Consider the following 13,297-nt stretch of genomic DNA (forward strand, 5'->3'; position numbering starts at 1 on the left):
CCCGGCCCGGCCCGCCCCGCCCCCACCGCCGCGCGCGGGGGGCGGAGCGCAGAGGGCGCGCGGGCCGTCGCGGGCGCCGCGGAGACAAAGCCGCGTCGGGGCCGCGGGGGGTGGACCCGGGGCTCGGTGGCGCCCCCGTCCGCGGGGAGGGCTCGGCGGACCGCCCACGCTGCGGCCGCCTCGCAACAGGTCGGCCGCCTTCCGGGAGCCTCGCCCTGCGCCGCCGCCCCCGCTCCCGAGACCCGGGCGCCCCGCTCGGCTCGGGCCGCGGCTCCCATGCGGTTCGGGTCCAAGATGATGCCGGTAAGCGCGCGGGCGGGCGCGGAAGTGCGCGGGGTCCGGGCGGCGCGGCCCGGCTCCGGGTCCCCAGGCCGCGGTCCCCAGCCCAGCCCCCACCCTCGGCCCCCCTGACCCCTGGCCCCCCACCCTCGGCCCCCGGCCCGCGGTGAGCTGCGGGTGCGCAGCCGCCGAAACTTTCCTGCCTTCTCCGCCCGGGTCCTCGCTTGGGGCTGTCCTCGAGCGTCGAGAACAGGGGCCCGGAGTCTGGCTTGCTTTGTCTTTTTAAAAACTTTTGGTTGGAGTGAAACAGGCATCACACTTGCCCTTGCCTTAGTTTTGGTTGGGTTTCGCTCTCGGTGTGCGATGGCAGCCCGAGTGTCAGGTCGCGGGAGACCGGAGTGCCCGCGGCGCGTTCGGTCCGCGGCCCCCACGAATCCCCCAAATCCTACTGAGCCCCCCCCCCCCCCCACACCCCCCCCCCCCGCCCCCCCGCCCCCCTGTGCCCCCAGTCCACCCCCACCCTCCGAGTCCCCGCCCTCCAATCCCCCGGCACGCCCCCGAGTCCTCCTGAACCCCCTGGCTCCCCGAGCCTCCGGCCCCTGAGCGCCCCCCACCAGCCCCCTGGACCTCCTGGCCCCCAGCCTTTGGCCCCCTGGAGTCCCCAGCCCCTTGAATCTTCGGAACCCGGCCCCCAGTCCCAGTCCCAGAGCTTCCGGCCCCCCCAACCCTCCGAGCCCCCGCCCCCTGGAGGCCCCCAGCCCAGGCCCCCCAGGGCTGACGCCGGAGTGAAGTGGCGCTTTCCTTCAGCGCCCGCGCTGGGAGAGTCTAGGGGGGAGCTGGGCTGGGGGCTCGTGCACGCGTTCCCCCCCCCCCCCCCCCCGAAGTTGTGCTCGCGCTTCTCCCCCGGACCAGGGGTCACTTTGCGGCCCTCGCTGTTTTCTTGTGGCTTCGTGTGTTGAGACAAAGAAGCAGGCGACTTTTACCCCATTACCCCATCTGTGGAATGGAGTGAGGACAGATTTTGTTCACTGCAGTTACAGGTGCAGAGTAGAAAGTTTCGTGCCCCCCCCCCCACCCCCCACGTCGTGGGAGGGCGTCCTAAACGTTCACAGTCTGGGTAAACTTGGTTTGTTGGGATTGATCATGGAGTTTGGATGGTTTGGGATATTTTGTTCTGCTACGATTCAAGGAATTGGAAAGTATTGAGTGTTATGCATCTTGGTTTTAGTTTCACACGGTTACAGTCAGGTTTGTGATGGGAATGCTCGGTATTAAAATATGGACCATGGAAGAAGGTGAAGGAGTTTGCTATTAAAATTTTTATCCCTTGGATTTACGTTTCTTTCTCACCCCACCCTTTTTTTTTAATGTTTCTCTTGAAATGACTTTTGCAGATCATCTCTGAATTTTCCTAAAAACAGGAGCAAGGTAAGTATTGGTTGTTGCAATGTGATTTCTTAAGGATAGTTTCATGTCAAAATATGCTTTGGGCTTTCTTAAAACCAAGGAGAGTTTTCCTTCTCCCCGCTATATACCAGATGATCAGAATCTCTGAAAGGTTGTGTTGCTCTGGAGACTGTAAGTGAGTGGTATGGTTCTGATCACCCTCCGCACAGACTCCAGCGTGGGGGGCGGCAAGTCCCCCAGCGACAGAGCTACGGGCAGCCAGGACCTCACTACTTGTCAGCTACGACCTTTGTGACCAGAACCATCTCCTTTTAAAAAGTGATTTGTCTCAGGTTCGGCGTCTGTAAAATGGGGATGATGATATTACATAGCCCTTAGGGTGGTCTGAGGATTAGGGTTGCTGGTTCCAAAACAGTCTAGTGCCCAGCTTGTCTGGGATTTGCAATCCTGATGAAACACAGCTTCTTAGTCCTGGGGGCCATACAAACGGAAGGCAAGTTTTTATTTAGTGCCATCCTGTGTCTTTATTCTGTTGTGTCTTGGGTACTTGAGGATAAACCCATTTTCTTAAAAATATTTCTCATCTTTGGCTCTTAATATACTTGGATTTTAATTTTAATGTCGAGTGAGGTTTCATATTTTATTACTTTGAAAAATGCTAACCAATTGATTGGGAAAAGCAGTGTGCTTCCTATGAAAAAATGGATGTAGACAGTTGTCTTGATGTGTTTTTTTTTATTGTGGTTAAATGTCCATAACAAAAATTGCCATTTTAACCATTTTTAAGTGTGTAGTTCTCTGGCACTAAGTACATTCCTTGATTTGCTTTTCAAGGCATTCTAAAGATAACAGCTTGCTGTTCAGACAGCATTATATTAAAAATGTGCAAATAAATGGTGTTTGTATATTTTCTCACCAAATGGTAGAGAATCAAGTGATTTTCATGTGGAACATGAAGTGATAATTGGACCCAAAACCAGAAGGGGAAGGTGCATTTTAGTAGGCTAGCTAAAAATAAGTAGGCAAACAGCTGAGTATCAGGGTGGAGGTAATGATAGGGTGCGGCAGAGCGGGTGTGATAATTAACACCCATTTTCAGATACCCACCAAAGCATCTCTGATTCTCTGATATTTCTACAACTTGGTAAGAAGAAACTGATTAACCTCTCCTACTTGACACCGTATTTTCCTCATCGAAGGAAGCGTTGTTTGCAGGTTTAGAGTATGGTTTTTTAGTTGAGCCATCCTCACTGTATTTGATTATCAGATAAAGGGAGGTAATTATTTATTTATTTTTTTTTTAAAGATTTTATTTATTTATTTGAGAGAGAGAGCATGAGAAGGGGGAGGGTCAGAGGGAGAAGCAGACTCCCTGCGGAGCAGGGAGCCGGATGTGGGACTCGATCCCGGGACTCCAGGATCATGACCTGAGCCGAAGGCAGTCGCTTAACCAACTGAGCCACCCAGGCGCCCAGGGAGGTAATTATTAAAAACAAAATTTCTCAAGTATTCAAAATTATATCAGATACCTTTTTTCATTACTTTTGTTTTGCAAAGCATTATATTTAAGCAAAGCGTATATTCAGAAATATCTTTATGAGTTTAGCTATCTCTAAAAGCATTCATTACTCTTTTTAGATGGAGGCTTATAAAAATTCCTGTTTGTATTTGCTATTGAAATGGTAAATTAAAAACAAAACAAAGCTACACACAAAACCACACGGTATTGTGCAGTGCCACATGGAAGGCCAGAGGACTTGAACTTGCCTGTCTGTCCAGTAGATACCATGTGTTACATGCGTGCCTGGCTGTGATGGACATGTGCTGTGTCTGTCCTGTCCCGTACGGTGGCCACCAGCACTTGAAGTGTGGCCAGTGGGATGAGGAACTGACCTTTTAAAACAATTATTTAGTGTTAACTATATCTAAACAGCCACATGGGCCTGGTGGACACAGTACTGACCCAGTGGCCCATTTGACAGAGTAGCCCAAAGAGTAATTTTATGTTGGAATCACATATTGGCAGCTTCCTGTTTACATTAATACTTTTTTTTTTTTTTTTAAGATTTATTTGAGAGAGAAAGTGAGAGAGCACAAGCGCGGGGAGGGGAGAGGCAGAGGGAGAAGCAGGTCCCAGGACCCCGGGATCATGACCTGAGCTGATGGCAGATGCTTCATGGTCGGAGCCCCCCAGGCGCCCCTACATTAATACTTTAAAATGAAATCGTAATGACCTGTTTACCTCTAATGGCTTGGGAAATGGGTTTTCCAGTTAGTTAGTTTAGTGTTCTCTTGGAACTTATCTCATCATATGGCCCTGATACAGATAATGATTTTAAGAAAATGATAGCTTATTTTAAAAAGCTCAGTTGACCTGATCAGGATTTAAGTTTTAAATTTGTGGCATTTTCCCTTCCAGGGTTGCAGAGTGTCCCAATTATTTCTAGTTATTCTGTGATGCTGTAAGATGATACCCGATTGTGTGAGCTTCTAGATTGGGGAGTCTAGGACAAAAAAATTGGGTTCTCGTTGTATCACCTTTCTGATGGCTGGTTGGTAGGATTTATATATTTCTAAGGGAAGCGGCACCTCGTGCAGCTCACAGACCAAAGGCAGGACTTCTGCTTAAATACTTGTATTATTTTCCTGTAAAAGGGTGGTCTTATTTGCACATATTTTCCAAACTGAAATTATGTGTTGAAATTAAAAAGCTTTCAAGTTACAGCTTTAGAACATTGTATTTATATGATTATACCATGTGGTGAAAGAATTTCTTCTTGTTGATAGTAATGTAGCAAGTTAGCTTAGACTCCAGAATAAAGTTTAAGGTAAGTTCTCTCTCTGTAGAATTGTAATTCCCAAAGGCTGTTAAACAAATCATCTGTTTTAAAAAAATGTGGCAGATACCTCACATTTTATGTGCTGTAGTGAGATTTGTTGCCTTGTGACTTCTGCTATATTCATTAAAAACTGAAAAGCATTAAAAATTTTCTGTATTTTTACCTGTTTCGGGGAAACGGTTTAGACTTTGTAAAGAAGCTTAGCACAAGCCTGCAGTTAAGTTGAAGAGAATTTATTTGTCTGGAGGACATGGGAACGGAGGGTCATTTACTCATATGTTGCTTCTAGGAAGAACTGTTTTCTCTCCCAATTCCTGTCCCCTGCCCCCCAACAGTAGAAAGTAGAAACAGTAAAACAAAATCTGTTTTTTTCCTGAAGCTTTTAAGGAATGCTATAGACGTTTATCCGTTGGTAATGTATCATAGTTTGTGACACTCGTTAAAAAGTCTGTCTGAAGCTAACTCCACGCTGTTCTTGGCGCCCCTGTGTCGTGTGGCCTCTCTCCAGCTCAGAGGGGACTGTGTACCAGTGTGCCTGTTGGTGGGATTTGCTGTCTTGGCTCATGAACCTTTCCCCAACCTCTATGAAGTGTCAAAGGATAAGGAGAGAGGGGTAGGAGAGTTAGGAATCCAGAGTGTTCTGTTCTGCTCATGCCACTCAACCAAGCCAAACATGATTGAAATACTTGCTTTTCGATGGAGTGCTGTGCTCTGAAGAGAGCATTTTTCTTCAGTCGGATCTAATTGAGAAAAGAAAACACAGATGACGGACTATGTATGAAATGCATACTTATTTTGGAGTGCTGAGTGAGACATTAAAATTTTACATGCTATTGGGGAGAGCCAAGGAGAAATTGTAGTCAGTAGGGGATCCTTCAGGAGCACTGGGTGACATGGAGGCAGGGCCCTGAAAACATTCTATATACTGTCTCAGCAAAAGAAAGTTATTTTATCAAAGAAATGCATATTCTAAACATAGACCTTGTGTAGGAAAAGTAGTTTCCCAGACTCAGCAACTTGTGGTCATTTTATAGTTTTTTCTACATAAAATTTATCCCAAACCAAATGATTTATTGGGATGATAAGAGAACTACATTTTCATCGAAAATATTCATTTGGCCAGTAAATACTGAACTATTACTTCTGAAATGCCTACTTCAGTTGTTCCTCTAGAAACAAATTTTTAGCTTAGTACTATGTTATTTACATTTCAGACATTTCAAATCAAAGTCTCTAAGACACAAGTAGACAAGTAGAGGAAAATCGTCATGAATAAAGGAGTCTGGAATTCCAATTGCAGGTGCTAGTGGTATGATAATAACGGGGGAGGGACAGCACAGCTGCTCGATCGTCCGCCGTGGGGTGACCACTTCTGCGTGAGCAGAGCAGGGGGGCTTGGAAGTCCCGTGCTCCGGTGTCCCTCCCAGGGAAGGGGAAGGAGCTTCTCCCGAGACCCCGTCTGTGCCCCACCCTGTGCCTGGTGCTTTAGGTTGGTCATCCCATCGAATTTCCTGCTGACCTTGTGAAGCGAGTCTTCTCCTCCTCATTCCACAGAGGAGGAATTTGAAGCTCAGAGGGTTTCAGGAATTTGCTCCTGGTCACTCAGCAGAAATGAGATATGAACCAGGTCCGCCTGCAGACAAACGCTCTTTGAGGCGGCAGTGCCTACGTTAAGAGCATTTTTGCGTACCCTCTACAGGACAGACAGTGGCCATGGTGTTCTTTTGGTGAACGATAACTTCAAACATTAGTTTTCACAACATAACTACAATTGTTTTTCAAGTAGGAAGAGGAAAACAGACATTTTCCATATTTCAACCCAGACTGGGTGAGAAGAAAGTTTCGAATGACACGGAGGTGACCACCTTGCCCCGGTGCCATGGAAACACCTCAGTGCCTGTTGTCTTTGTACCTCGAACACTCCACGGAGATCTCAGCCCCTCCACGGCGCTGGCAGGGAGGGGGGCAGGGAGGGGTGGGACAGCCACCGTCTGTAGGAGGCGTGTGGAATCCTCTTTCTCTGGACGGTGTTTTTTAAACTGGGCCTGAAGGCGATGATGCAGGGAAGGGAGCATCAGAAGTGGACGGGCGTGTCGGGAGATGTGGAGGATGGGGGGATGTACAGCGTCTGTGGGGAGAGTGCCATCCCCAGTCTTCCATCCCCAGCCGGTTCCGGGAGCTTGCCTGGTACCTCGCCACTCTGCTGGTGGGAAGTCAGGATGGGCGCCGAGTGACCACGCCGTCTGAGTAGTGATCCAGCTTATTGAGGTGAATTTATCGGAAGTAAACTAGGGACTGACTTTGTTTGTTTGGTTTTGTTTTTAAAGATTTTATTTATTTGAGAGAGAGTGAGAGAGAGCCTGAGCTGGTGGGGGGGTTTGGCGGGGAGGGGCAAAGGGAGGGGTGGGCCCCCCGAGCAGGGAGCCAGATGCGGGGCTCGATCCCAGGACCCCGGAATCATGACCTGAGCCAAAGGCAGACGCTCAACCGGCTGAGCCACTGAAGCGCCCCTAGAGACTGATTTTGGATGTCTTCATTCTTCTTCATTAACCTGTTGATTGTATTTGGATGGCCGTTTGGGCCGGCATCTGTCTGCAAATATGTAGGGACCATCCGCGGTGTTCTGGGCACTCTTCTAAGTGCCTGGATCCAGGAGAGGATAAGACATGTCCAGGGAGCTTACCTCCCGTGGAGCTGAGTGGGGGGTGGGTGGAGGACGTGGAGAATAAGAAAGAAACGGAGAGTGGGATTCCAGTAGGATCGTGCGGCTGGGATGGCTGCTTTAGATCATGGGGCAGGGAAGTAACAGTTCAGCTGGGACCCGCGTGGCCGCGAGGAGCTGGTCCTGTGTGTCACAATATTTGTAATTGCTACTTCTCCTAGAACATTATGAGGCTGGGCTGGGGGCACGGGCCTGAAGGACGCAGTACGGCCCCGGGGGGCTGGCGCTTCGTGGACGGCGGCGAGGGTGCCAAGGGCTGAGGTGGCACTGGGGGGATGCAGTAGCCCCCGGGGGCGTGGCAGCAGGAGAAGGGACCGCATCTCACTGATTAGGAAAGACCCTTGTTTTGCTGTGTGGACGGTGGGCTGTGCGGCTGCCAGAGGGAATCAGCCGGGAGAGGCAGGGAGAGGGAAGGCCACTCATGGCCCCTGAGGAAGGTCCACAGACAGCCACCGAGAATGAGTAAAAGCCGCACCTTATCACAGCGAGGGCCCAGCCGGTAGTGTGACTGGTTGTGAACTTGTTAACCTTAAACGAAACAGTTACTTTCCCGGGAAAGTGCTTTATTCGGGAATAGCAGAGAATTGCAGTTTGGGACACGCAAGCTAGGACAAGACCACAGGCCCAAGTCCTGCGCAGGAAGGAGAGGAACATGGTTTTATGGACAAGGAGGGAGTTGGGAGGGTTGTTTCCAAGCCAAGTCCACTGGAGAAAAACAGGAGTTCGGGGTGACGGTGGTTTGTCACCGGCTGCGCTGCTGGGGTGCTCACTTCCTGTAGGAGATGCAGTGCCCATCTTTCCCTGTGGGGGCCTGTAATTCGGGATTCTTCCCTGGGGAGAGTTCTTCTGTTGGATCTGTAGTTGAGCTTGAGTGATGCGGCTCCCCCTTCCAACCTCCCCTTCCGCATCCAGAATCCACTCTGGTAAGGTCTCCCCTTACTGATTTCACAGACAACCGACACAGTGTGTCCCCTGCTTTAATAACCTGCCATCGTGCCACTGGGGAGCCCCGGGGTGAGACGAGCCAGCAGCACGCCGCCCCAGGGTTGGGAGTAAGAGCAGCAGGAGTAGGGAAGGCGGCTCCCATTCCACAAGCTCCCTCCCTCCCGAGTAAGGAGAAACCGGACTCTGTATAGGATTCGAGAGCAGCCCTGGGTCACTGCGTCTCTAAAACCGAGCAGGGCAAGTCTGGTTTCTGAAGGAAGCCCGCACCCTAAAATCGTTTTACGACGACCGTACTTTTGACCCTGTGATTGTACCGCCTTAGCAGCTTCTCATGGGCTCACCTACAAGTCCCTTTACCAGTTGTTTTAAATCAGAGATCTCTTCCTTTTATTGACAGAGATACGTAGTAGCCGGCCATCTAGGAAATTGAAGTCAGAGCTGCGTCAACTCTAAAGGGCACCTGCTCCTGTTTTTCTGAACCACAGCTGCTAGCTGGTTTGTGATAGGTGGGAGATTTTGGTCATTTGCTGCTTTCCAGAAAAGGGGGGCTATTTTGCGTAACACTTTATTTTAACGGTAGAGAGGTCTTTCCCTGGTAGGTTTTGCTTGTTGCCATCAGCCGCTAGAGACCTGGGCGTTGGGCCCCTTTCCTTCTGTTCTTCTGTGGTCCTCCCACCCTGTGCCGTCTCTGTGTCACTGCCCCTTTCCTGTCCCTGGCGCCCCTCCCCTGCCTGGGCTCCGGCAATCCTCTCCCTGTTTCTCTTCTTGCCTGCACTGTTCTCTGCCCCTCCGGTCCATTCCACACACTACATCCATGGTGGTTTTCCTGAAACAGAAGTCTGTGTCTTCCCTCTCCAGAAGACTCCAGGACTGATTCTGTTGCAGCGTGCGAGATGAGCTCCGTGGTCAGATGTGAAGTGTCTGATGTCTAGCCCAGGTCTAAGGTCAGCCTTTCTGTGCCGACCGTACGCTTCCATCCAAATATTGCAAGTGATAGAAAGATGCAAAACACCCAGCAAGTCCGCATCTGCTCATGCCACCACTCTCTGGCCTGCAGTTGGAATTGTGTCCCCATTCCAGAAGATGTGCTTCCTGCCTCGTCCGTGCTCCCCAGGGGATCTGCATTAGGGCTGCTAGTGGGGCTGGATGTCCCTGTTCCTCGTGCTCACGGCAAGTTGTCCATGCTTCTGTCCATGACGTGCTCTGCGCCCTCTGACCTCGCCGTAACTCTGTGTGTGGGTGACGCCACCCTGGCAGTTTCTGCAGCAAGTCTGTGCCCCATGGGTTGAGAATTGGCCCGTGTTGTTGACTTGCCGTGTGTGAGATCTGAGATAGCGTTGGGGTGGAAGAAGGCTTTCAGGGTCAAAACCTCTGTCCTAGGGATTTACACACCAGTGAGGCAGGTAAGACAGGCATATAAACAACTGTGTGCGAGTGGACGTTAGCGAAGCGAAGAGCACGTTTTCTTGTGGCTGGAGGGGTGAACGTGCATGCCTATGTGTGTAGGAGGGGCTGGGGCAGTCTGAGGGTCTCTGAATCATTCTAGGAGCATAGGGATGACTTGGACACTAACGGACAGGGTGTAGGGAACAGGTGAGCTAACCCAGGGAGATGAGTGAGGAAAAGTGTGGGTTTTTAGGTTTCTCGTTTGGTTATCTGAGGCCGTGATTGTGCAACAGATGATGTAAACAAAGTTCCCTGAAATTCAAATTATGCAGAGATAAGTACGAGTGCCCGTGAGTGTGTTTCGATGCTGTTACTGTTTCCCGGTTAGCTCCTGGTGCTGCAATAGTTAGTGTGTGCGGGGTGGGTGGTTCTTGACAGCACAGTCCTCCCAGCCCCGCTCATAACCCTCGAAGCTGGTGCTTCTCAAGCTGTATGTAGTGGGGTGGTGGGGCCCACCGCAAGGGCTCCCGATTCAGGAGGTCTGCTGGGGGAGGGTGCGCCGCGGCTGAGACTTTCTGCTCTAACAAGTCCCCCAGTAATGCTGATGCCGTTGGTCTGGGGACCACACTCTGAGAACCCCGCTAGTCACCTCTCCTGTACTAGAAAGCCTTTTTGTTCTTGACCTGTGGGGCCCTGGTGAACCAGCCCTTGTTCGTGCCTGCCTGCATTCCTGGTGCGCTGCCCCTTCTTTCTGGTCATTCGCGTGTGGCCTTCCCGTGGGGCGTCTTCCCCAGAGTTTCTAGGTGGCTCCTTCGGCCTCGGTCCAGATGGCTCTCCAGGAGTCGCTGCGTTTCGTAGTCTCCTCTCCTGCCTTTCCGGGCCGCACCTGTGCTCAGGAAGTCCTAGCGGGCACGGGCGGGACAGATGTCCAGGTCAACAAGCACTTGGGGCTGGGAAGGGACAGAACCAGGAGCTTCTCCCGAGGGATGGATGTCGGGAGGATGCCAGTCCCGGGAGGCCTGGAGGTGGCGGTGCTGTCGGCTCTCGGGCACCCAGCGGGGATGTGATCAGACATCTGAGAGCAGCATGCAGCTTTCTGAGAGAACGTGATTTTTCCGTAGAGGATTTTTCTCTCAAAGTAGCCGCTTCATATTTGCCTTATCTTTTTTTTCTGGAATGGAGATGATCTTGGAGGATGACCGTGTTCTCTGGATGACACTGGGTGCCTGGGGGACTCCCTGTTTGGTGCCGTCCGGATCGCTGTTGAGACTTCCTGGGGTGTTGATTTCTAACTTCCACTTACTTGCTATCGTGACCAAAAGGGTAAAAAAAAAAAAATCCATTGATTATGATTTTATGATTTTGCTTTAACTAACTCAGATGTGGCTGCTAGAAACTGATGGACTGATTGTAAACGATGCTATAATAAAAAGCGGTGCACTCCGTGTCCAGGTGGGTTCACACGTCACGGGCTCCGAACAGAGCACTGGTAGATGTAACTCACCGTCTGCGATGGAGGTTTCGATGGGCAGCCTAGTGGCCTTGAGAGTAAACTCCAGGCGGGACTCCTGGCCTCCCGGTTGTGTGTGCCTGACAACTGACACGAGGCCGGGCCGGTCTCTGAGGGCCAGGACGCAGCACTGGGAGATGCGTGTCCCTGCACCCCGAGGGAGGCTGCCCACGTGGACACTGGGGGGGCGGGGAAGGGCATCCAGGCTGGGGAAGCGGGCGGAGCGCTGACCCATGAAGATTGACCCACCTGTGAGGAGGCGTGGCAGAAGATCCCAGAAGGTGGGGATGACCTGCGTGTCATTTCTAGCCCTTCTGCTGTTGGCGGGCACCGCTGGGCCGAAGGGCCCTGCGCTCCGGAGCGGTCGAACGAAGCTTCGGCTGATGTTCCTGTTTGTTCATTCTTGCCCCGTTCTGGATGGTCGTGTTGAGGGAGGTGTCGCTGTGGCAGGGTGCAGCCCAGTGTAAAAGGGAAGTGATGGTTTGCATTTCTCCCCGCACAGGGGAGTGCTGAACCCCGAACCATGCGGACTCCTCCCTGGTCTCACCCCCAGCCTGGTTGCTGCCCGTCCTGACGCGCAGTTCCTGAGAGTTGTGAGGCTTGGGAGGATTCGTGTCACCCGTCTTACAGATTGTTCCTTTTCCTCTAAGGGACGTGTGTCCCCCCCTCCCCACCCCGTATTCTTTTCTCCTAGGTAAACCGGAGGGATTGAAGGGTTTATGAGTCAGAACTCTAAAGCTGCTATCACAAAGCCTTGCTTCCTTTCTGTGACGAGGAGCATCTTATACTTTTGGTTCCTTTTTTCTTCCTGCGGAGCTTTTCATGGTTTTGTAAATCAAAGGCATAAACTGTAGCCTCTGACACAAAGTAAATTTCTTGTAAATGCCCTAGCCAGTTTTTGTGGGGTTTTTGTTTTTTTTTTTTGTATTTCCTCTTGGAAGACTCTTCCAAATTTTAATCTGAGATAATGCCTCCTTGAACATGAATCATTCTTATGTTAAGAGCATAACATTATAGTCACAGTGACTACATGTCCTCTAAAATGGAGCTCTTAAAAATAAATCTGTGACCCATTGTTTTTAATTGGAGATTGTCTGTGACTTTAGGATTTTGGAAGGGCAAGTCTTCTTCGGACATGACTTGGGCCTGAATCACTGCAGAGGGCGGGGGTGCAGGGCGAGGAGCGTTTGTCTTCTCCGAGCCTTTCCTCTCCAATCAAGCACCTTAAGAAGTCGACGCAAATAGTCATCACGGCTGCCACGTTCAGGAGAGTATTTCCACATTCTTTTATCACAGTCTATAGTAAGTGAATTTTGAAACTGAAATTATTCTGAAAATATGTTAACATTGAGAACATTTTAAAGGGACGTCCGTGCCCGTGTCCTGTATATTCCGTACGAGCCAGTTCATCTGTACATGTATTGTAGACGGTTCTGATCTACGACTTCACACGATTCTGTTCTGTAGCTTAATCTTACCACTTTCCTAACACCCGTATTTGGGTCATAACTTTTCCATGTTGCTGGATATTCAGTTTGCCACATTACTTTTCATAGATCTGACCCTGTAGTGAAAATCTGGTGGCATTTAGAATTTTTCTTCATTTCGGTTACTTCTTTGGGATAAATTCCCATAAGTAAGGTCGTGAGGTAGACCTAATTCTGTGCCTTTTGACACGACCCATTTTATTTTCCAAATGGATTTTAACAATGTATATGGTGCCACCATCATGTCTGGGTGAATTACTGTCCTACAGTCTCTGTTGGATCTTTTAATCAAATCGCTGATGTAATAGCTGTAAGTGGTACCTCATTGTTTCAATTTAGTTAAAACAATTACACCCCCCCCCCCCGGTTTTGTGGTTTGTTTTATTTTATGTGACCTGCGTGTTATTTGTCTGCTCTGAAGGATACTTTAGAGTTTGTCGTGTTTTGAGGAATCTCTTCTTGTGGCTCATGCTATAAAAAAATGAAGTTCCTGGTTTACAAGTTGGCGCGAAGTTAGCATGTAGTTAGCGTGTTATGGTGTCTCTGCCGCCCCGGGAGGGGCCGCTGGTATTCACTGGTACCGAGGGAAGAAGAGCGTCCGCTCTGTCAGCCTGTCGCTGTCACCTGCCGTGACGCGCATTTTCAGGTGCTTCCGCGGTTCCCGGTCCTCGCGGTGCACAGATCTGTGAGGGCTGCCGTGAGGCTTTGGCCTGATGATTGC

At 50.5% G+C, this 13,297-nt stretch overlaps 1 protein-coding gene across 4 annotated transcripts in view; it reads left to right on the forward strand.

Moving 5' to 3' along the window:
• The window catches only part of TP53BP2 (tumor protein p53 binding protein 2), a 54,271-nt gene that overhangs the window by 639 nt on the left and 40,335 nt on the right, over window positions 1-13,297 (forward strand). Inside the window, exon 1 of one of the 4 annotated variants that reach the window (XM_032393930.1) lies at window positions 157-303. The exons of 1 other annotated variant lie outside the window; for it this stretch is intronic. In XM_032393930.1, coding sequence (XP_032249821.1) covers window positions 277-303 — 27 coding nt within the window. In that variant the 5' untranslated portion in view covers window positions 157-276. Of the gene's footprint in view, window positions 1-156; window positions 304-1,362; window positions 1,708-11,782; window positions 12,392-13,297 lie in introns of those variants that run through there. 2 more of the 4 variants (XM_032393934.1, XM_032393933.1) reach the window with 2 other exon arrangements.

This window comes from Phoca vitulina, unplaced genomic scaffold, assembly GCF_004348235.1.
Source record: "Phoca vitulina isolate PV1807 unplaced genomic scaffold, GSC_HSeal_1.0 scaffold78, whole genome shotgun sequence".
Taxonomy (NCBI): Eukaryota; Metazoa; Chordata; class Mammalia; order Carnivora; family Phocidae; genus Phoca; species Phoca vitulina.